General features: G+C 39.9%; 1 protein-coding gene across 3 annotated transcripts in view; it reads left to right on the plus strand.

Annotated features, from left to right (window-relative positions):
* Window positions 1–25,581, plus strand: part of gabbr1b (gamma-aminobutyric acid (GABA) B receptor, 1b) — a 108,372-nt gene that overhangs the window by 62,505 nt on the left and 20,286 nt on the right. For all 3 annotated transcript variants that reach the window (XM_077507748.1, XM_077507747.1, XM_077507749.1), the window contains 9 exons: window positions 95–265; window positions 2,206–2,307; window positions 6,164–6,229; window positions 7,912–8,103; window positions 11,434–11,679; window positions 11,859–11,922; window positions 13,021–13,098; window positions 20,051–20,201; window positions 23,515–23,647. In XM_077507748.1, the coding sequence (XP_077363874.1) occupies window positions 95–265; window positions 2,206–2,307; window positions 6,164–6,229; window positions 7,912–8,103; window positions 11,434–11,679; window positions 11,859–11,922; window positions 13,021–13,098; window positions 20,051–20,201; window positions 23,515–23,647 (1,203 nt within the window). The remainder of the gene's footprint in view (window positions 1–94; window positions 266–2,205; window positions 2,308–6,163; window positions 6,230–7,911; window positions 8,104–11,433; window positions 11,680–11,858; window positions 11,923–13,020; window positions 13,099–20,050; window positions 20,202–23,514; window positions 23,648–25,581) is intronic.

The raw sequence follows: 25,581 nt of genomic DNA on the forward strand, positions 1-25,581 counted from the left end.
CCCCTTTGGAGTGACACGCAATTCGGTGTAACTGGAACAAAGGAGAAAATATCATGTCGTTATTTATTGAACGCGTCCTCCTTGCCCCTCGCAGCTGTCCTACGGGTCCAGTTCTCCGGCGCTGTCCAACCGCCAGCGCTTTCCCACCTTCTTTCGCACTCACCCGTCTGCCACGCTGCACAACCCCACCCGAGTGCAGCTCTTCCAGAAGTGGAAATGGACCAAGATCGCCACCATTCAGCAGACCACCGAAGTTTTTACATCCGTGAGTAAAACATGTTTGCGATGAAGCTTCGTATGCGTTACACCGTCGTTTTTTTTTTTTTTTTTTGTGTTCCCTTCAAATTGAGCCGAACGAGTCGAGCATTGGAGGTTTTAATGGCGCATGATTCCAAGAGCAAAAATGTGGAGTTCATTGAGGGCTACCAACGATAATTAATCCTTTTTGTTGTGCTGAATGCTTCTGTAAACGATAAGGGGTGTGCTCAAAAAAATCGATACGGCAACATATCGTCGCGGGCCTCATTACAATACACGTATCGATACGCAGGCGTCAGAATCGATATTGCTCGTTGACTTTAAATAGGCAGTTAACGTTTGCATTTGCAGCTTACGTTGTACCTATAAAAAATAAAAACCAGCAGCGTCTTTGAAGTTAATTGACTTCAGTTAATGCTAAAAATAGCTCACCAGTGATTGGACACTGTGTCTTGCTAAGAAAAAATGAAAACGGAGGAAGAATATCAACATTTATCTACTTCTAAACTTAACATGACTTTGATATTTTTGCTCATATCGGCTCATGCGTCTTAATACATTTTCAGCTAACAAAAATATTTTTGTCAGTCAGCGTAACAAACATATCCTTTAGGTATATATATGACTTTTATGAAAGTAAATTAATGTAATATATCGGGATACGTATCGCCTGAAGTATCAAGTATTTGGATACATATGTATCGCGATTAGTGTTGTTCCGATACCGTTTTTTGGCTCCCGATACCGATACCCAGCTTTGCAGTATCGGCCGATACCATACCGATACTTAAGGTTGTTGTTTTTTTTCAACATGAAAAAGCTGTCCTGCCATTGGTTCAGAGCATTCAAGGGCCAATAGGATATCTTAGATCGACATGCAGTGAACATGTCACATAACAGTGAATGTCGTGCATGAGCAAGACACAAGATGCTGCATCCAAAATCCTATATTAGCGTTGGAATTAATGGTATTGGCATGTTACTTGTGAGTAGTCACCGATACCGATACCACTGTTTTAATGCAGTATCGGCACCTCTGCCAATACCAGTATCGGTATCGGAACAACACTAATCACCTGTATCGTGATACGTATCGTATCGTGACTCCTGTATCGTGAGACGTATCGTATCGTGACTCCTGTATCGTGGGACGTATCGTATCGTGACTCCTGTATCGTGCGACGTATCGTATCGTGACTCCTGTATCGTGCGACGTATCGTATCGTGACTCCTGTATCGTGAGACGTATCGTGACTCCTGTATCGTGATACGTATCGTATCGTGAGACGTATCGTGACTCCTGTATCGTGATACGTATCGTATCGTGACTCCTGTATCGTGAGACGTATCGTGACTCCTGTATCGTGATACGTATCGTATCGTGACTCCTGTATCGTGAGACGTAGCGTGACTCCTGTATCGTGATACGTATCGTATCGTGACTCCTGTATCGTGAGACGTATCGTATCGTGACTCCTGTATCGTGATACGTATCGTATCGTGACCCCTGTATCGCGATACGTATCGTATCGTGAGGTTGGCGGCAATACCCAGCCCTAGTAAACGAGAATATGAAGATGACTGTTTTACCAGCTGCCTGTAAAACACGCAATAAAAACAACGTGTGATGCAACTGCAATAAAAAAGAAAAAAAATAGGCCATTTTCTTTTCTATGTTACAGTTGCAGGGTGACTTTGAATTCTTTTTCCTTATTTCACGTTCTCCCACCGCTCTTTTTGTCTCCCCTATTTCTATGATGTCCTCATTTATTAGTCCCCGCCTCTATTGCCACCTGTTATCTGTTTGTAAACAAGCGCTCCGTCTCACCGTGATGCTTTTATTCGATTGCGTCTTCACATTTCTTTTTTTATGTTCGATCAGCTCCCGCCAATGTTCCTCTTGCGTCACTTTTCTGTCTTACGATTCCATCGCTCTTGGTTTGACAGACGCTGGATGATCTCGAGGAGCGGGTGAAGGAGGCCGGCATCGAAATCAGCGTTCGGCAGAGTTTTCTCACTGACCCCGCTGTGGCTGTCAAAAATCTCAAGGTGCCTCAAATTCACAATTGCCTGCTACGCGAGTTCTTTGAATGGTCCCGATTTGCCGCACGCTGCTGCTTCTTCTGTGGGTAACATTCAAAGGCAATCATAATCCGTCCTGCGATGCTGGTCGATTTCCAGTTAGTTTTAATTTCCTTCCATTTCAATTAGACTGTTTTTACATTTCCCCTCCAATGACATTCACCGACGTGCCACGTTGGACCATCTGTTGCGGTTCATATCGACAAAATTCAGCTTCATGGTGCTTTGTGTATATATTAGTGCTGTCAAAGTTGAGTTCATCGCAAAAAATGATCGCATTAATCATTGTATTACCGCAGATTAATCGCACTATTAATTTTGACGGCAGATGATCCTTTTTAGCCGACAGTGGATGGTTACATTAAAGGTAGCTGTTGGAGTTTTGAGCAATAAAAATAATTTCATGCATGAAAGTAAAGCATTTAATAAATGTTTACATATGCCATAGGTCATTTTTTTCCCCCCCCCATTTTAAATTATGCAAATAATTGATTTGAAGACGTCTTCATTACATTAGATGTAAAAAAAATAACACATAACAGGTGCGCTTCATATTTAGCGGGCAAAATATGTTGGGGGGGAAAAAAAGCCTTTTTAAGTCGGTGATTAATCATGATTAATCAAAATTCTAAGATGTGATTAATCTGATTAAAACATGTAATCGTTTGACAGCTCTAATATATATATATATATATATATATATATTAGGGGTGTGAATTGCCTAGTACCTGACGATTCGATTCGTATCACGATTCACAGGTCACGATTCGATTCGATACCGATTAATCCCGATACGGATTTATAAGTCGATTGTTGCGATTTTTTTTTCCATTCAAATTTAGAAAATACTAATCAGTAAGCTTGTAGAGTGTAAGATTTATATGAAAATGTATTATTTATTTATCTGAAATTTCAGTCTTATAGAGGTTGTAATCTGTTTCATGTTTGAACAGCATTAAAATAAAATATGAAGGCTTAATGTTCCGTTCATATAACATTCTTCCATGCTCAAGGTGTGAATCCTAAAAAAAATAAAAATAAAAAAAAATAAATAAAAAAATCGATTCTGCCGATTATTGAATCGCGCGATGTAGTATCGCGATATATCGCCGAATCGATTTTTAACACCCCTAATATATATATATATATATATATATATATATATATATATATATTATTTTATTTTTTTAAACATTGTGTAAAATTTACATAATGTTTCAATGTATTAGTTTGACTTAGTAGTAGTCCAAAGTCTATTTGTATTTAAGTAAATTTTACAAACAATTATCGGCTTACTTATCAGTTATCGACATCTGCACTTTCTAACCGATTGGCGCATCGGTTTGAAAACAGCATTAACGTGCATCCCTAATAAATACACAACATAAATAATAAGCCGAGTTAACGTTGATGTGAAATGTATAATTGAGATCTGCGGATGTTTCGCTTTATGCTTTTGACGACGACCTGCTGACACTTTCGCCAGCAACCATACGTGCACGTCTGTTCTAGCAGACGCGCTCGGAGCCGTACCGCAGCCCTCCCTCTCTGCCCGATTCCCAAAATAATGTGTTCCTGCATGTGCAGCCTGTCTCGCTCGGCTTGCATCATCGTGGCAGCGATGAGAACGCGAGCTTCCGATCCGTGAATCTGCAGCCTCGACGCGGCTCGTGGGGGTGCGCGTGTTTTGCTGTTAGCTTAAGCTCCCCGTTATGTGCCAGTGCTGAAAGCAAATGTTGGCTATGGCTGATGAACGTGCCGTTTTACGCCGATGTCTTCTTTTTTTTTTTTTTTTTAAAGCAATAAACACGACAGCATAATGTCGAGTCATTTAGTTTCATAAGCATTAATAATGCATGTCGTTATAGTTCATTATCATTTTTAACAGCGGTTAGGGGGAATTTAATTTTGTATTCCAGCTGGCTGCAAAAATCAAGTGGGTTTTTGGTGTACCGGCCTACTCACAGGCTGAACTTTAACCCCCGTCAAACAACTTTGGAAGGAAAGAGTGGACGAGTGGGTCTTACTCACAGTTTGACGAATCAGTCGATAAAGGGGTTTGTGGTTTTTGATATCGGGCTACTTTCAATAAAGCTTGACATGCAAATGATTCCTATTATAATCCTGTAAGTGTGTTTAAAAAAAAAAAAAAAAAAAAAAAAAAAAAAAAGGTTAATTTAACTCATTCACTGCCTTTGACGGAAAAAGACGTCAAATGATGTGATGCATTTTTTTTATGTAGGAATTCTAGTCGCAACACAGCAGGCACATCCACGTCAAAATTTAGCAGGAATAAATGTAATAATAATGCATATATTTTGCATATATGTTTAATTTCAACTTTTTCCAAATTCATTTTCAATGGGACAGACATTGAACTTTTTCCAAGTATCAGTTTCCACGCCCACTTCCATACATATAACTTATCATCATTACCAGGTGTCTGATGCTCGGTGGCACAGTTGGTAAGGTGCATTGTTCAGTGAACCAGGAGGTTCTAATTTCATCATTTATTTCATAAGCATTCCACATGCATTTAAATCTTAGCATTCAGCTTTCAGCATTCCCACGCAAGTTCTCCAAGAAATTGCACTTAGTTTAGTTTTAAATAGCATTGTTGCATGAGCCGCTTTTTTATTTTTTTTATTTTTTTATTTTATTTTTTTTTCTTAACCACTTGTTCAAGGTTCAGCACTGTTAGAGATCTGTGACATTCAGATACACGGCATATTTACTGGTTATTTAGGTGTATTTATTGTTTGAGAAAGGGATTCACTCTTATCGCTTACAAGCTGATATTTGTTCTCTCCAAGTGTTTTTGACATTCAGTCGCACCTTATTCGTGACTATATTGTATAATCCTCACAGCTGTCTTCATGCATCCTTCCATGAGTCATTTGGTCGCCCAGTTATTGTGAAATTCCAATTTGAACTCATTTGCTCCCAATAACGCGAAAATACGTTTTTTTTTTAAATGTTTTAAGTGTCCCAAAGACGTATTTATACGTTTTTTTTGTTTTTGTTTTTTTATGCTAAAGCATACAGAAGGCTTTGATGCAGCCTCTCAACTGCAAAGAACGGTTGCAGAAATGGTAGTTATTACACAAACGGCCAGCAGGTGGCAGCAGAGCAAAGGAGATCAACCAGGGCCATCTAGAAAAAAAAGCTGAATTGCTACTTTCCTGATGAAAGTAGAGACTTTAATCTTTCTTTTGATAGGTTCCATGTTTTTATAGCAATAGAACACAATATTCTGTGGGCCTTGCAAAATCAGTCAAAATCCAGTAAAACAGCCGGGAGCGAACGGGACTGCGAAATGTGAAAATGGCGGCGAGTGAATGAGTTAACAGGAAGTGAGACTGAAGCAGATCACTGCAAGGTCGTTCCTTTGTCGACTAAAATGCAAAATTGAACAACAATTTGGTGTTTATTTTGTAGTTGCCATCAGCTGTTGGTTGCTGCAATTTGCATTTGTTATATTGTGCAGTTCAATAAAAAAAATAAAAATAAATAAAAAATCAAATAAATTGATGTGTTTCCTGCAGTGTCGCTGCTCTCCTTTATTTCTCCTCCACCTGCCGGCCTCACTTGCCGTCATTCTTGGATGTGCGCACACACGCGCCGCCCTTAAGAATGACCTCGCCACAAACGCCGGCCTCGATTTAATGTGCAGGATTAATTAGCTATTGTAACGGATACCATGGCAACGGCTGCCGTGTTGCTTGGCTCCCGCCTTCACCGCATCCACACTGTGAGGAATGTCCTGCTCGTTTCTCGTCCCGCCGCGTGGGTGACTTGTCTTTTTCTTTCTCCGTCTTTCAAGCGTCAAGACGCCCGAATCATTGTTGGCCTCTTCTATGAAACTGAAGCCAGGAAGGTCTTTTGTGAGGTAATGTATTCTTTTGTTCCTTTTTTTTTTTTTTTGTTTTGTTGCTCTGCTGAATAGATGAATGATTTCTCTGATACTTATTGAGAATGTCAGAGAAAATTAACTGTTTTAAAAGGTCATTCTGTGTTTCAAATGGCTCACAATACAGTCGGGGGTGCGAATTGCCGAGTGCCTGACGATTCAATTCGTATCACTATTCGATTCAATACCGATTAATCCCGATACAAATTTGTAAATCGATTGTTGCGATTTTTTTTTTTTACTCAAATTTAGAAAATACTATTCAGTAAACTTGTACATGTACAATGTAAGATTTGTATGAAAATGTATTATTTATTTATCTGAAACTTATACAGGTTGTAATCTGTTTCATGTTTGAACAGCATTGAAATCAAATATTAAGGCTTAATGCTCCATTACTATAACATTCTTCCATGCTTAAGGTGAGTAAGACATTTTGTTGAATATTTTTCCATCAAAAATGGATGTTTAACTCATTCACTGCCACTGACGGAAAAAGACGTCAAATGATGCATTTTTGGGCTGGCATCGAATGTGTTAAAAATCGATGTCATAATATATTGCCGAATCGATTTTTTTTTAACATCCCTACAATACAGTGCTGTTTATTTTATTACAATGCTAATTTATTTATTTTTTTTAGCTCGTTTGTTTTTAAATGGTTCATTAGTCAATACCACACTCTTGAACTCTTTTACTGCCACACGTTACAAAAAACAAAAACAAAAAAAAACAGTGCCAGCCGATTTTGAGCATTTTAACTCATTTTTCAAAGCAAACAGAATATTTTGTGCTTTCACTTACGTATACGAGGTCTCGTACCACACGAAAGATCGCATTCCATTCTTTCATCAGAAAAAAAAAGTATGTTTCTACCTTATTCCGTTCTTTAGTAGGGATGTAACGATATCCAAACATCACGATACAATATTATCACGATTTTGTGGGGGGCTTTGGCGATATTTAAAAAAAAAAAGATCACAATATTGTAAAAAAAAAAAAAAAAAAAAAAAAAGAGCTCATACTAAAAAAAGAAGCACGATATTGTGCTTTTGTACATAACATAGCTTTTGTGGTCGTTATTACAAAAACGGTCAGCAGGTGGCCATGTTGCAAAAAGGCTGTTTTCCCCACGCTAATGCTAATTGCTGCAAAACGGAGACAGAATTTTTTATTTTTTTTTTTTTGATGAAAGAAGAGACTAATCTTTCTTTTGGTAGGTTCCATATTTTTATAGCAATAGAACACAATATTCAGCGCTTGACATTTGGAGCAATAATAATAAAAAAAAAAAAAAGAACTACATAGCACATCAATTCTCCTCTCACGCGCAAACTCTCATTATCTCAAAACTCCTCCGAGGTCCAAGTGACCCAGTATGCAGAGCACTAACGTTAAATTATCTTCTTTGAATATGAATATGAATATGAGATTGTCTCAGGGGTGATGGTGGGGGTCAAAGTTCAATCACATCTAAACTCGGGCTTTCCTACACAACTGCATAAATGCAAAACAATGAAGCATTTTTAGAAAACAAAAAGGGACTCAAACTGTATTTCACCCCCCCCCCCCCCCCAAAAAAAAAATATGAAATATTTAATATCAACCCATGAGATGTCTGACAGTAGATGCTTACGTGTGACGTTTGTCTCCCGCCGCAGGTATACAAAGAGAAGCTGTACGGGAAGAAATACGTGTGGTTCCTCATCGGCTGGTACGCCGACAACTGGTTCAAAATCAACGATCCGTCCGTCAACTGCACGCTGGAGCAAATGGCAGAAGCCGTAGAAGGTCACGTGACCACGGAGATCGTCATGCTCAACCCAGAGACCGTGCGAGGAGCCTCCAACTTGGTAAGCACGAATACAGAACGGAACGAGGGCGATTCTCGGCGATGTTTGGGTGTACTGCGCGTTTTTTAGTCCAACATAATAAAAATGTTTCGAGCGTGGCACAGCGCTCTGCCACTAAAACTCACACACACAATAATAAACATCTTGTTTAGTCTGCGCTCCCAGAAGATAAATGATCATGTTTGTGTCTGGGGAAAAAAGATGAATCTGTCATGAAGGCTGCGTGGATGTGAGGGATGCACCCAAATGTGGGCACACGTGGCAGGAAGGACAATCGCAACAACTTTGACAGAAAACAAGGAAGGTGAGCGAACGAAGACTGGATGGGATGTGAGAGGACTGGTCGCCAAGACTTGACTGGACGAGGAGAAGCGGGTTGCCATGGCTGGACGGGATATGAGAGGACTGGTCGCCCAGACCTGACTGGACGAGGGGAAGCCGGTCGCCATGTCAGGATTGGACGAGAGAGGGCTGGTCGCCATAACTGGACTGGACTAAATGAGAGGAGTGGTCGCTATAACTGGACTGGACTAAATGAGAGGAGTGGTCGCCTTAACTGGACTGGACTAAATGAGAGGACTGGTCGCCCTGACTGGACTGGACTGAATGAGAGAGGACCGGTTGCCCTGACTGGAGTGAACGCGAGAGGACCGGTCGCCCTGACTGGACTGAACGCGAGAGGACCGGTCGCCCTGGCTGGACTGAACGCGAGAGGACCGGTCGCCCTGACTGGCCGTGAACGCGAGAGGACCGGTCGCCCTGACTGGACTGAATGCGAGAGGACCGGTCGCCCTGACTGGAGTGAACGCGAGAGGACCGGTCGCCCTGACTGGACTGAATGCGAGAGGACCGGTCGCCCTGGCTGGACTGATGAGAGAGAGGACCGGTCGCCCTGACTGGCCGTGAACGCGAGAGGACCGGTCGCCCTGACTGGCCGAGAACGCGAGAGGACTGGTCGCCCTGACTGGCCGTGAACGTGAGAGGACTGGTCGCCCTGACTGGACTGAATGCGAGAGGACTGGTCGCCCTGACTGGCCGTGAACGCGAGAGGACCGGTCGCCCTGACTGGACTGAATGCGAGAGGACCGGTCGCCCTGACTGGACTGAATGTGAGAGATATGGCATGACTCCTTCTTGTGATTGCGGACTAGGTTACAATATTCAAGTGCGTTGCTGTACACAATAACACCAATTTTCAAATAAGTCATCTCATAAATAGTTACACAGTATCACTGTAAAACCTTTCGTTACTTTTCAACCAAAACTTTCGAATGGATGTCGGTTCAGTGTTATTGTTCGGAAACTGCATCACGGCTCAAGTCGGCAGCATTGAAAGCAAAATATCTCCTGTCGCATGCTTCAGCTTTCTTCGTCCTCATTCCCTTATCAGCGCTTGAGCACATTTCCATTCAGCATCACTTCATCATGCCGCACCATCCTCAACAATCGCTCTGATCACAATAAACTTCGACTTTCTGCACCTGTTTCCAACCGGCAATGACTTTATTTTGACGTTATGAATTGCTCCGAGCCGTTCAAAGGTTAATTCGATTATGCGATCATTCAGTGACCTTAAAAGAGGTTCATGAAAAGCCACGTATTTATTTCCATATTTTCAAATTTCTCACGCTGTCCTCTGTCAAGGCTGTCGTTTCATTCGTCTCATTCTTGAAAACATGAAACGGGAACACAGAACGATGGTATGAAAGATTTAACGGTGTCGATTTCAAAGGGTTTGAGAAGGCGCTGCTCTTCGCTGCGTTCAAGACATGATAACACGAGTCATTATTAATGACTTTTGGACCACTGACTGTTTTGCTTTTGGGTGAATAGGCATCGTAGCATTTCTTAAGGGCTTAATAATTGATGTAAAAAGACGCTAGCCTGTTTTAGTCCCTGTGATATGCTTCTATACCCGCACAGAATTAAGTATGGGACACTTGTCTCTTGCAATTCAGAATGGAAGACAATATGCACTCGTCTGCAATGTAAGCTTTTATGGAAAGACTATACAAAATATGTTGTACATTTTAATGTGTATAATATCAGTCTTCTTACAACAGTATATGCCATGAAGGATAGTTTTAACACATTGACTGCCATAGACGTATATAGACGTCAAAGATTCCTTTGGACTGGGCTGGCAGTAATTAAATGATTTTTTTTAATTAGATGATGGCAATAATGCTGATATGTAGCAAAGAGCTTCTTAACTCTTTGACTGCCAAAAACGTTTAATAACGATGAGTAAAATCACGATGTATGTTGCCATAAATGTGAAATGACGTCATCTACGTTTTTTTTGTTTGTTTGGTTTTTTTTTTGTCAATGGACGGAGCAACGTCTAAATGCAGCGCTGCCCGGTCAATGGGTTGTGGAATCAAAAAACCAGCTAACTATGGCCAGCAGATGGCAGCGTTGTCTCTTTTTTTTCAATGGGCTGCTGGTATATGGAATTACAATGAAATGTAATCAGCGATATGGCACTGTGCAGGTGTTGGATTTTTTATTTATTTTTTTCCATAACGTGTGGCAGTAAAAGAGTTTAATGAATAGAAATGCAAAAAAAAAATAAAAATAGTGGGATAGACGTAAGTATTAAATTGTACATTTTTTTTGTGATTTAAAAAAAAATGCCATAAAATGTGTGTGTGTGTGGGGGGGGGAATTGAAGATATATCATTAAAAAAAAAACATCACCATTAATGTGACAACTTGATTTTTAAAAATGAAACATGCTCTTATTCCAAATGGCCCAAAACTCGTCGAACAATTTTCAGCAGTAAAAAGTTCATATTTTGTCTATAATTAAAGTGGTAACTTCCATATTTTCCACATACAATTAGTACCTTTAGAAAGTCATTTTTCTACTTGCTGTCGACTGATGATGACATCACCTGTGCTGAGGAAGTAGCTAACGACCAATCATGGCTCACCTGTTTTCTGGGTTTGGCTTTAAAAAACAAAAAAAAAACAAAAAAAAACACTTCTGAGAGAGGAGAACATGAACCAAAGAGGGCAAAAAACGAGCATCATTTTGATTCTTTACTCTATTCTTTGTTTTTTACATTACGCACAACTCTCATTTATTGCGCAATAATCAAATTGTAACTTGCATTTGTTACATGTTTTGATGCATTTTTTAATGCTTTATAAAACATTTATGTCTGAATTTTGGGAGGCTTGGAACGGATTAGGGCATTTACATGGAAAATGCGTCTCTACTTACAAAATTTTCGACTTAAGAACTTTCTTCCAGAACCAATTAACTTCGTAAGTAGAGGAATCAGCGCCGATCACAGATCTTCCCTAAAACCCCTTTCTTGCTAGACCTCCCAGGAATTCCTGGAGCAACTGATGTCAAAGCTGGGCGGTAAAAACTCTGACGAGACTGGCGGTTTCCAAGAAGCCCCCCTCGCTTACGACGCCGTGTGGGCTCTCGCGCTGGCTCTCAACAAGACGGTGGGGCCGCTGAAGGCCAAGGGCCGCCGCCTGGAAGATTTCAATTACAACAACCGGGACGTGACGGCTGAAATCTACCGCGCCCTCAACACCAGCTCCTTCGAAGGAGTTTCAGTGAGTACAAAAAAAAAAAAAAAAAAACTCCAAGAGAAATTGAGCACATGATGAGGTGCAGGGAGTGAAATAGGGATCAGCAATGAGATATTATTAGACGGATGAATATAGAGAGCGGTGCAAAGTGCAATACATCGAGAGGGTTGTTAAAACATTCCGATTCTGCCCGTTTCTTCCAGGGTCACGTCATATTTGATGCTCAAGGTTCCCGGATGGCCTGGACTCTCATTGAACAGCTTCAAGGTATGGCACAGCTTTAAAATGGAATTCATAAAAATAATGAGGTCAACACGCATCCAACACTTTTGCACTTACTATCAAATTGTACATTTGCAGTTTATATCGCGCACTCTTAACTCATTCACTGCCAATGACGACTATAGACGTCGAAAATCCAAGCAAACAGCCAGTGCAAATTTTGACAAGAAATTTGAATGTAAGTTTTAGTTATTCATTGTTTTCATTCATAGTTATTAATCATTGTTGTTATTGATAACAACGATGACAACAATTTCATCGCTAAGTGCCACTATCGTGCGTACAACACGGGCGTTGACGTTCTTGTGATCGGTCTTGGTCTTAGTGAGACCACATACCGGGTCTCGGCCTCTAAAAGTCCATTTTAGTCGACTAAAATTGCTCTTTATTTTTGTTGACTAAAATTGGATTAAAACTAAAATACAATCAGGTGACTGAGTTGTGACTAAGGCTTTAATGAAATTTAGTCAGAAGACTATAACTAAAATTTATTTTTTTTAATTAAAATTTAAATTGTATTTTATTTATTTATTTATTTCAAAATTAACACTGACTGTTTGCTTGGATTTTTGACGTCTATAGTCGTCATTGGCAGTGAATGAGTTAAAAACAGATGGGTCAAAAGTAGGGGTGTGCTCAAAAAATCGATATGGCAATATATCGTCGCAGGCCTCATTACAATACACGCATCGATACGCAGGCGTCAGAATCGATATTGCTCGTTAACTTTAAATAGGCAGTTAATGTTTGCTTGTACATGTCCAAGTTTACGGAATAGCATTTTCGAAATTTAAGTCCAAAAAAAAAAAAAAATCGCAACAATCAAAACATAAATTCTTATCGGGGTTAATCGGTATCGAATCGTGATGTGAATCGAATCGTCAGGCACGAGGCAATTCACACCCCTCGTAAGCAGGTTCTTGTATCGATAACTGTCAAGCTGTTAAGGGTGGAAAACGTGTTTTTTGATCAGAAGGTAAACAATAACGAGCCAGGCTGAGCAATGAGTTATTGAGCTGATATGAAAATGCAAGTTGGACAACATTTCTAGTAGCGCTCAAGTCTGCTCTCTTTCCCTCGCAGGAGGAAGCTATAAGAAGATTGGCTACTACGACAGCACGAAAGGCAATCTGTCCTGGTATGGGAATGACAAATGGATTGGTGAGAGACATTTTTACCCCTCCCCCCCCCCCCCCCCCCCCCCCCCCCCCCTCTTTATCACTGTCTCTCACCCTCCTTCCACCATCTCATCTCCTGTTTTTATCTAACCCTGCACCCTTACCAGGCCTGGTCCTCAATCCTTCCTGGTTTTATTGCCCTCCCGCAGCCTCCAGCGCTCGACATTCAAATTGCATCGTGAACGTTCATCAATCATCCGGGCTTGATCGCGCGCGACTGTTTATGATCCTTTAACCTATCGCAGAAGCTATCCGACGACATGCGACACAACTAATGTTACATTCCGTTTACGAATGAAACGTGCAGCGGAATGTCACGTCGGTGACAGTGGAAGTGATGCAATGAATAGAAGATGCTCGTGAGGCGGAACAAACATAACGAGAAAGAGCAATCTGTGAGGTGATGGCGTTGGGCGTCCATGACCTTGACTTTGAGGGATGAAAATGTGTTTCCTAATCAGGACGGAGGCAAAGTGAGCGCTTGTGTCGTTTCAGCTTCCCTGAACACACAAAATATGTCGCGCCAGCAAATGTGGAAATGTACGTTAAATCGACAGGGAAACTATAAATGATAGGAGTTGTCTTCCACATCTGTGTTTATAAAGCACAAGTTGAAGAAATATTTGTATTATTATTAGGGATGCACGATAAAAGCGGTCGCCAATAATTATTGGCTATTGTTGACTTATTTGACTTCAAACAGGTTGTGATCCCATTAAAAAAATAAATAAAAATAAAATAAAATGAAAAAGTAAGAAAATGGCCACCATGACCAAAAATTTGGTGTAAAAATACAGCTCATTACAAAAAAAAAAAAAGTACAGTGAAAATTCCTTTAGAAGGTTATGATTCCATTTAAAAAAAAAAAAAAAAGAAAGAAAATAGAAACACATTTTTGTAACCAAGCCACCGTCGAGCAAGGTCAGTCAAGCGACCTTTTTCCTCTTGCTGTGATAAACCTGAGGGAAGCCAAAGAATGCACCGACCTCTTTACTATGTGGTCATGCGCCCTCCAGCATGTCTGCCTGGACCATCTGGACGGAAGGTCAACAGATGCTTTTGGACAGGGGAAGGAGCCAGTTGGCCAGTATTTGTTGTGTGACAGCCAGTCACCCTGACGTCCTTTTAAAAATGTTCAGCCAAAGTGGTGACAACACTAAAAATAACCAGAAGACACTGAGGACTTTTTGGGGGTATAGCCTAGTTTTTAACTCATTTGCTCCCAATAACGTGTAAATACGTTTTTTTTTATGTTGTAAGTGTCCCAAAGACGTATTTATACGTTTTTTTGGTTTTTTTTTAATGCTAAAGCATACAGAAGGCTTTGATGCAGCCTCTCAACTGCAAAGAACGGTTGCAGAAATGGTAGTTATGACACAAACGGCCAGCAGGTGGCAGCAGAACAAAGGAGATCAACCGGGGCCATCTAGAAAAAAAGCTCAATTACTTACAACTTTAAATAGATTTGTGAAAACTGATGAAACTTAGCTCTCTTCTAATGCTAATTGCTGCAAAACGGAAACAGATAGAAACATACTTTTTTTTTTCCTGATGAAAGAAGAGACTTTAATCCTTCTTATGGTAGGTTCCATGCTTTTATAGCAATTGAACACAATATTCTGTGGGCCTTGCAAAATCAGTCAAAATCCAGTAAAACAGCCGGGAGCGAACAGGATTGCGAAATATGAAAATGGCGGCGAGTGAATGAGTTAATAGGGGAGTACAGCATTACACCTCCAGAAATTGAAAATGGAGTAAATGCAGAATTCATAGGTGCGAGGTTTCGAAACGTTTCCATTCATCCGGAAGAGAACTGAACAGAACTTACTTTGGGGCTGCTTTGCTACATCTGACACGGGGTGTCTTCAGTCTATGCAGAGTAAAAAAAGAACTGCTGTTTTGTCACAATGCCAACGATGCTCGACATGAGAAATCATGCTTTCATGCAGGAGATCCTCCAAAAGGAGACTGACGCAAAACACGCTAGCTATCTTAAAAACATCCCAAATTGGCTAAAAACAAAACAAAAATGTCAGGAATTGAAAAAAACAATGTGTCCAGTCCAGTTTCATTTGTTTTTTTTTTGTTTTTTTTTGTTTTAGCTGAAATTGAACTGATTTTCATCAGTTCAATTTCAGTCATATTTTTCTACAATATATTAGGAATGTAGCGATAGCGGCAATATCCTCATATCGTGATATTAAAACTGCCACAATATCGTCGTCATGTTTACGATATTTAAAAGCTACACATCTGTTAAAAAAAAAAAAAAAAAAAGATTTCCATTTGTGTAATTCTATCACCCTCAGGTGGCTATTTTTTTTTGGAGTGTGGTTTAATTTTCATCCGGTATGTTTTGGGCCTTCTAATACACTAATTGTCAGATGAAGGCGATTGTAATATGCTTGTGAAGCGAGTCAGTACGTGGAGAAACTCGATGTGGGCTTGCATTAGCGAGTAAATGCCTCAATATATAGTTTTTAGAGAGATTAGGGGTAGTTTATATGTATTGCTGTCATGTACAAAGTACAATATTGTGCTTTTTTTTTTTTAGTATGAGCTCTTTTTTTATTTTTTTATATATATTTTTTTAGTATGAGTTTTATTTTTTTATTATTATTATTTTTTTTACAATATTGTGTCATTTTAAAATATCGCCAACCTCCCCACAATATCGTGATAATTATATCGTCAGCTTCATATCGTGATATGGTATCGTGAAATTTGGATATTGTTACATCCCTAAAATATATATTGAATTGATAGTTTGAAGTTATTTCAGTGTTATTTCAATATCGCCTGTGCGTTTGTTCTTATTGCGCTCTCGCTCTGTCCAATCTGTCCTTTTCCTAATATCCGTTTGTGTCCGTCTCTCACCCTTCTCATATCTTGGCTCCGCCTCTGTCTCACCTCACTGTATTTGCTCACAATCTCTCCTCTTCTCTCCGTGGCAACCGCTGCTGCATCAGTGCCTCGCTCTTGTATTGCCGTGGTAACCATTATGGGGCTTGTCGCCATGGTAACATATATCCCGATCGCACCATCAAGGGCACGGGACTTCCTGTTACATATGCACACACACACAAACGCACCACCGTCATGCACATGTAAAAAAAAGTGTACTGACTTAAAGTCACATTTTTGCAAATTAACATTTTGTTTTCTTGTCCTCGTTATTTTTCCCATTGCAGTAAAACCTACACTGCAGATACAAAATGATAGATTTGTTTCCACAGTCGTGTTCCCGGTTCAGGGTGCTAAACCCCCCCCCAAAAAAAACATGTTCCCCGTAAGGTTAGCTCGCTAATGTTAGCCCAAGAATACTCAAACATTTAGGAAAGAGTGTACATGTATTCACATGTAGGCGTACTCTACATTTTTGAGGGAGAGTGACACCCCCTATTTCAGATGACAAATTTATTTACTTAATTATTTATTTAGTGCGATGAATCCTGACTCAATCGCATTTGCCGTTAAAAAAAAAAAAAAAAAATAAAAAAAAAAAAAAAAAATGCCTGATGACCAAGGTGGAATCCAATAAAAAAAAATAAAAAAATAAAAGAGCAGAATGATTTTGAATGCAGAAAAGGTGTTGCATGGCTCAGCGCTGGTCATCTCCCATCTGTGGAAAAAAAGAGCTCATAGATTTCCTGTGTAGCCTGTTGACCGTAGCTCCGAAAGTGACTTTTGGATATGACCGCGAGTGAGTCTTTGGAGTGAGCATGCTGAAGTGTCACATATGCGAGCGAGTGCCCGCAAGGGCGCGAGCTGAAAATTTTTATTATGAATTTCAATATTAAATATTATTTAATTATTTTATACCGCTGTGTAGGTATAAAATTAAAGCGGAAACGTTCAGGACTGACGCAGATTGATATGCACACACTGTAATGTAACCAGCTCCGTGGTGAGTGAAATGACAAAATCACAATTTGCCAATTTGTTGGAATTTCCTATATTCGGAACTGGCTCGTGCCCATGATGTGGGCTCAACCCGGGAGAAGGAAAAAAAAATGACATTGCATTCTTGAAAGTGAGGGACGAAATACTTCCCCGTTTTCATGATGATTACTCCAGTAGGACGACCACTTGAAATGCTATTTTTGCTGGAGCATTCCTGGAGAAGGGCCGGAGGAGCGCGGAGCGCGGCCGAAACCGCTGGAGCCCCCTCGGGCATGAAATCTGGCATTTTCCGGCCCTCGATCTCCGGGACGCAAAGCCACTGACTGCTCGCCAATAAGCCAATTATGCGCATGCGTGTCGTTTTCAGATACGCTGCTTGACTGCCAGCTTTTTTGGGGGGGGGGGGTCACGTTTTAGAAATCCCTCAGAACTAACAACTTTATTTCTCATTGCGCATGCGCGGAAGCTGTCGGCCTTCCGGTTTGCAAAGCCGAGCTTCCTCTGGCGAGACGCCCGTTTATCGCGATGGTTCGCGCGTGCCAACTATCCGCTGTCGGCTTTCCACCTCTCCTCAAGGAAAACCGGACAAATTACACAGGAATTTATCCTGTGATGAGAGGGCAGACTTGCGCTCATGCCCTTATCTGTTTTGATAAAGTTTTGTCGTGCCAAGTCTACCAAAGCTACCAGAAGATGAAGCCACTAACATCAGATGAAAAATCATTTTAAGTCAAGCTCCGTGGTAGGGGAAAGCGCTGTGGAGTTGCACCAGCAAAGCGTGTCTGTGAAAATGTTTGAATGACACTTTTAAGGCAAGGGATTAGAAAAATGTGAAATTCTATGGCAGAATGCAATGGGAATAGTCTGAATTCAATACAGTACATCCTACTGGTCCTTGATCTTCAGATGGTAATATCATCACATACAGTACACAAAATCATGACGCATCCAACAAGCTATACTGGCAGACTGCAATGTGCCTACATGACAGATTTCAGGTTGAAGGAAATCAAAAGGGAGGAAAGTCTCTTTGTGTCCTGCGTTGTCACTCTGCCAAGGTCAAATAGCTCCAGGCTGGGTTGGGATTTTCTGGCGTTTATCTGATCCCTGACCAGAATAAACGCTGAAAAATGTGCTTGAATAAGAAAGCCAAGGTGAAAGACCCGCAGTCCGAGACACTCTTTAGATTAACCCATTCACTGCCATTGATGTGTATATCCGTCAATGGCAGTGAATGAGTTAAGTCAATTCCGTTCCCATTGACGTGTATATCCGTCAATGGCAGTGAATGAGTTAAAAACACTGTCTGAAGAAATCTTGTCAACCCAGCTGTCACGTTGCGACCCTTTTCATTCGTATATTTAACCCCCTTGAATTGTACGCTCATTTATTAGTTCAATTAGTTCGTTGAATTCACCTGGAATTTTATCTCCACGTGTGCCGGATGTTGAGCCAGCGTACATGAACAGGTCAGAATGCGCTTGTCGTCTTTTGACTGAGCCTTTATTAACTCATTCTCTCCCAGCCATTTTCCCCCTTCGCTCCTGGTTGTTTTATTGGATTTGGACTGATGATGCAAGGCCCACAGAATGTTGTGTTCTATTGCTATAAAAACATGGAACCTACCAAAAGAAAGATCACCAGGGAAAAAACAAAAAACAAAAAAAAAAAGTATTTATATCTGTTTCTGTTTTGCAGCAATTCGCATTAGAATATAGCTAAGTTTCATCATTCACAAATCTGCTGAAACACTGGGCTTGTTGCAACATGGCCCTGGTTGATCTCTTATACTCTGCTGCCACCTGCTGGCCGTTTTTGTAATAACTACCGTTGCTTCAACCGTTCTCTATAGTTCAGCGGCTGCGGAAAAGCCTTCTGTATGCTCTAGCATTAAAAAAAAAAAAAAAAAAGTTGAAATATATCTTTGGTAATATTTAAAATAGAACGTATTTATACGTTTTTGGCAGCATATGACTTGAACATGCCACGTTCAGTACATACAGTAACATAGGAGAGTCTGACCTATTAATGTCTCCTACTGGATATTTACTATTAGTTCCAGCACACCACATGGTAAAGATAATGACAATTAACTGAACTTTGATTTGTGTTTTAATATTTTCAAACTACACCGTGGATTTGCATTTGTTGTAGCATGTAACTGATCAGGGACGATTGCGCAGTCCCAGGAAAGATGTGGCAGCAAAAGATGCGGAAATCCGTCAGTCGTCAATCCGCCACCGAAATGGGACGTCTGTCATTGACGGATTGCCAAATTTACTGACGGATTTGCCGACCACGTTGACGAACCGTCAAGGCTTAGATCGTCAATTTTTTTCCGAAGTTTGCCATTAATCGTCAACCGTCAACAAAATGGCTGCCCGTCATTGACGGCTTGCCACTGATAAAAGCTTTCTGAGAGAGATTCCTATATGTTAATTTTTTTTTGTAGTGTGTCATAGGGGAGCACCAGATCATTCACTCCTCTTTGTACAGTACAGTGGAGTTTCTAAACCAATTCAAGCAATCTGCAACCGTAGTAATAAACGTGTCAAAATAAATTGCTCGCTGGCTGTGTCTATCAAGAGTGATGGACGCTTTAATGCAGCTCTTGAATTGTACCTGGTGGAGGCGTACTTAAAGTGTGCTGGTAGTTGAAGACAAATATACAACTAGAAAGCAGACCAAATCATCAAAATGAGAAATGAGTCCGTCTGTGTTCCTCGAAATGAGGCATTAGAAAATCAAACGTTACACAAATGTGGGGTCTGTCGGGTCTGTTATATGGAGGTCCCACTGTACACGATGTTGAGCTTATTGCGCAGGAGATTTGGGTCATTTGGGTGAACCATTTTCTGTTCCAAGTGTGTTCCTCGATATGACGCATACATCAGGGGCCCATTCCCTTGCTCCAATGGTCTAATGGAGTCACACACTCCGTAATAACGGAACTGGCAATGTCGGATTCACTCCAACGATCATCACCAAAACAACCTCTACATTCTCATTGTCCTTGTCTTTCCCTTTTATAGGCTCTGGACCCCCTGCAGACCAGACGATGGTCATTGAGAAGTTCCGCTACCTCTCCCAGAAGCTATTTGTGTCCATGTCTGTGTTTTCTGGTGTGGGAATCCTGCTGGGCATCATCTGCCTTACTTTCAATATCTACAACAGCAGTGTCAGGTACATGCAGTACTTTTGATGGCCATGAAGCTCCTTTTGATATACTGATGAACTTGTGTTTCTTGTGCTCACTGTAATGTGAAACGTATCCATCGCCTGGTTGTTCAAGTCTCGGTTATTTTAACCACAGGTTAACCTCTAACCGCCAGTGTTTAAATTCTTACCCGCCGTTAGCTAACCGACCGTTAAATATGCCGTCTTCAAAACACGGTTAGTTAACTTACGCGCTGTCAAAGTTAACTGTGTGGTTAACGTCACTGGTTAGCACAAATATATCAAATATATCCCACAATTCCTCATTTTGTTTACTTCCATGTCTGCCATCTTTTCCATATCTTATAGAAAAACTGACTTTATTGTGGCAAACCGATTCTGAATAAATCCACAAACTTTTTTTTTTTTTTTTTTTTTTTTTACTTATGTTTGTTTCTTATGGAGTATGTCTTATGTCTATTGCTATTATATCATATTGCTGCGATTGGCTGGCGACCAGTTCAGGGTGTACCCCAAATACTGCCCATAGCCAGCTTAGATAGGCTCCAGCACCCCCCGCGACCCTTGTGAGGAGTAAGCGGTTCAGAAAATGGATGGATGGATGCTAATTGAATCGAATTTTTGACTGTTGTTCCAGTTACGATGGCCTGCGAAAATATCAACATGTCACACTTGCTTCGTACAAAAACGCCATGTTTACCTCTTTCCAATATTTGTTTTTGTCTTCATTTTGTAAGATCACTTGACTGTTTAAATAGATCAAAGTCATGTCTTGTAAAATAAAAAAAAATATCTATGAAATATATGTTACTTTCACAACTTTACAAAAGATTTTAACAACATGGATTGAGTAGCATAGCGGCGGTCCTTATACACCTGTTAACTTTAACGTCAAATTAACAGCGAGTTAATTTGAGCAAGATAACAGTTAAATTCATATAACAAGCGGTTAAAAAAATATAGCCGAGTTTTGAACAACTGGGTGCAGGTTGCTACTTGAGGTCTGGAGTACAAATGCTTTATTACTGTGCTCATGTATATGTTTCAAGTAACCTAGTTCCGCCTTTACTTTTCCTATGTTGGAAATTTGAAATCTGTCATTTCTCCTTTTCTTTGTTAAAATGTCATGTAAATAGACCGGGAGAAACATGAAGTCAACTTGAGATCTTAGACTGAGATCTTGGAGACGGTAGCAATGTCACTGGAGAAGCTAGCTAGCTAGCTAGCAAGCTAGCTTGTGAGCTACAGTAGATAGCTAGCTCGCTAGATAGACAGCTTTATTACTGTGCTCATGTATATGTTTCAAACTTATTTCCGCCATTACTTTTCCTATGTTTGAAATTTGAAATCTGTCATTTCTCCTTTCTTTGTTAAAATGTCATGTAAATAAGACCGGGAGAAACATAAAGTCAACTTGAGATCTTGGAGACGGTAGCAATGTCACTGGAGAAGCTAGCTAGCTAGCAAGCTAGCTAGCAAGCTAGCTTGTGAGCTACAGTAGATAGCTAGCTCGCTAGATAGACAGCTTTATTACTGTGCTCATGTATATGTTTCAAGTAACTTAGTTCCGCCTTTACTTTTCCTATATTTGAAATTTGAAATCTGTAATTTCTCCTTTCTTTGTTAAAATGTCATGTAAATAAGACCGGGAGAAACATAAAGTCAACTTGAGATCTTAGACTGAGATCTTGGAGACGGTAGCAATGTCACTGGAGAAGCTAGCTAGCTAGCTAGCAAGCTAGCTAGCAAGCGAGCTTGTGAGATACAGTAGATAGCTAGCTTGTTAGATAGACAGACTGAGTGACTGGCTGACTACTTTTCCAGTACATTTCAGTCACTATTTATTTATTTTTTTTGGAATCAGGACTTCTACTTTCAGCCATCTACTTTTACACAAGTATTTTCACTTGTCCTCCAGTACAGTGTGAGTACTTTTACCACCTCTGCGTGAGGTTGAAGTTTTACCTTCTGTTTTGTCATTCAGTATGCATCACATGGGAATACTCGTTCCCTGTTGGATGCTGCAACTCCTGTCCTCTACCTGCCCAATTTTAAACAGTAGGAAGGCATGTTTAATGGTGCATTTATACAGAGATATGTCGAGATTTCGTCCGTTATTTGAGTGCCTTTATTGCTCATGGCAATTTGTTGAAAATCTGTAAATATTTGATGGGCATTGTGCATGCCTGTTGTTTTATGTAAAACGGTTCAAGCTCCAATTGTTTTTGGTGGACTTTGCTCCTTTTTTTAGCTGCCTTATTGGATTTCTACTGTTTGGGTTGACGCTTACTGCCCTTTGGGGTGTCATTTTCAACGTTTACCTGGTAGTTGTTTTCAGGGAACAAAACACTGAGCTACTTAGCACCAAAAAGAATCACAGTCGCTGAAATGAACGTAGTGGAACATTATGCAGTTAAAGGGGCAAGATATTTCCCAGCAGGCTTTGGAATGGTGCAAAAAAAAAAGAAAAAAAGTCATTGTTCTGTTTACATTAACCATGATGACAAAGCACAAAAGAATGATTGTGTTAGTGGGAAATTGGATGTGCAAATGAGATACTTATGTAGCTGCTGGTTTGGAATATGAAAAGACATTCGACTGAAAAGTATCACAATGGTTTCATTCCTGGGGGGGGGGGGGGGGGGGGACAATGTGCAACTGAGATACCGTTATTCACATTGTTGGCTTGTGTTAAAAACTTGTTTTCATGAATTTGCATTTTTTATTTTTTTTTTATATCCCGCACAATAAGAAAGGTACTGCTCAATAAATTCAAACATAATCTAAATTTGCAAGTTGGTGAGCTATTTTTTTTTTCTCAGCACATTAGTTGCAAGATATTTTACTTTTTATCATCAGATTTGATGTGCAGTAAAACAACCAAGCCACAAAGATGCAGCAGTGAAATGTGGCAAAATATGTCTGAATTTACTGTGATCATAAACAAAAACAAACTGCTTTGATTTGTCGAATAAATCCAACGGGAAGTCGCATGTTTACTTTCATCCTACACAGGAGAAGCCAAAAAATAAAGCATATCATCATCACACAGATTTGAATTGAACTCCTTGTTGTCTTCTCTATTGACAGCTCCAAGATTCTATTTGCATGGTTGCTATGATGATTGTTAGCAACTGTAATAATAATACAAGACTGCGTCACAGGTGCCTCAATAGGAAAATGACAAAGAGGAGCCTTGTGTGTCAGTAATAATTAGTCGACGCTTTATGATCAGATGAATATTGACTGAATGAATTGCGTATGCTTCTGGAAATGTTCACTCATCGCCCTGAATGTGTTTTTTTTATTTTGGCCGCAGGTATATTCAGAATTCGCAACCATACCTGAACAACATGACCGCAGTGGGCTGCATGATGGCTTTAGCTGCCATCTTCCCTCTGGGCATTGATGGCCTTCATGTCCGCAGGAAGCATTTCCCTGTTGTCTGCCAGGTACACTTTCAACTTCTCTCCCAAACACTGAATTTCCTTCCAAGCGAATGCACAGCATTCGCACAGTTGCCATGGAGACGGGGCTTTATATAGACATTTTATATGGTAGGTTTTTTTTTAGGTTTGGGTCCCATAAGTGCGATGAGGGAAATCCTGAGTCCTATGTTGACGTTAGAGCGGATTCGGCATCCTCATATGTTAGGTAAAACAATAAATCGAATTAACTCGATACATTGTCATTTAAAAAAATCGAATCGTTGAAAATTTGTAAAATCGGGAAATGGAGTTTGTTTACAACTACTTAATTGTGGCATTTAAGCACAAACTATGAATGTTAAGTGTATGTTAAAACTAATCTAGAATCAGTATACATTACTGGTGTCTCAACATTTTGCACAGGAATTATTTTTTGAATAAATGAAACGTTTATTTAAACGTTTGTTGGATGGATTAGGTTAAAATCGTTTTATTTTCTTTTTTCTTTTTCCCAATTTATTATTTAATTATCTTATGCCTTTCCCTCAGTTTTGGAATGCATGGTGTGAATGTGTGATTGAATGTGTTGTTTTGGTGGGGAATACCATTTATCTTTCGTTTACCTTATTTGGATGGAAATTTGTAGGACTTATTTTTGTTCTCGCTTTGCGAAAGCTGATGGTAACTTGTTTATTAACCTGTTGAGTGTGTGTGTGTGATATCCGCCTTGTTTGTACTCACTAAAGAAATGGAAAACATCAATAAAAATATTTGACAAAAAAAAAAAAATCGTAATCGTCCTGAATGACTGCAAAAATCGAGATTTTCTTTTTTGGCGATATCGCCCAGATTTGTTCATTCTTAACAATGTGAACGCCTGCATTTGTGAGAAAATAGTTTTTGGTCTCAAGTCAATGTGAATGAATCGGAGTTGCAGGAAAGTTTCTTGCTGCTTTAATGACCCCCCCGGTTTTGTATTCATTAAAAATGCGGTCTGCTACTAGCACATAACTCAGGTGAAACAAATTAAGGTTTGTTTACAGGATACATCTTGAATCACTGGGCTCAGGGGGTAGGTCGATTTTTGTTTGAATGTTTAAACAGAGGCAAAGGCATTACGGGGCTAATCCACACCTCGACTGCAGTGTTGTACGAAGTAATCAACTCAATTATTAAATAGATCCTTACAAATTGTTCAGCATGGATCTTCAACATCATTCACTGTCCTACACTATTTCTGTTGCAATGTAATGTTGTTTCCTCAGTTTGGAAACAAATCAAATGCAAAATTAGCATAAAATAGAGATATTCTATACCACTTTTTTTCAGACCGATACCAGCAGGCCTACATCTTCTCAACTCTTAATTTGTCACCGATACCATGTACCGATACGACTATTACTTTTGATATTTATAATCCCCCCCCCCCCAAAAAAAAACAATGTTAGTTAATTTTAATAAAAGACCTACCAAAAAAGATTTTCCCCATATAAAATTATTTAAAAAAAATCATCACACCATATTATACACAGAATATGTATATTTTTAAACAATTTATTTACATTTACCAGTACCCAGATGTTATAGAAAAACACACTCCAACGTGATAATTATTTATAGCGATAGACCAATTTTTTTTTCAAGGCCGACACCGATAATTACTAGGGACGTAACGATACTGGCATTATTGCGATATTAAAACTGCCACAATATATCGTCGTCATCGTGATGTCACGACATTAAAAGCAGCACATCTGTCAAAGAAAGTCGGCTTGATTTCCATTTGTGCAATTCTAGTACCCTCTGGTGGCTAGTTTTTTTTTTTAGTGCAGTTTAATTTTCACAAGGCATGTTTTGACCCTTTGTTTACAATCCACACTAATAGTCAGATGAAGCGGAATGCGCTACCCACTAGTGCGGCAGTTTCATCGACAAAAATGTCTCTGTGCACATTGATG

This window comes from Festucalex cinctus, chromosome 19 (assembly GCF_051991245.1).
Source record: "Festucalex cinctus isolate MCC-2025b chromosome 19, RoL_Fcin_1.0, whole genome shotgun sequence".
Taxonomy (NCBI): Eukaryota; Metazoa; Chordata; class Actinopteri; order Syngnathiformes; family Syngnathidae; genus Festucalex; species Festucalex cinctus.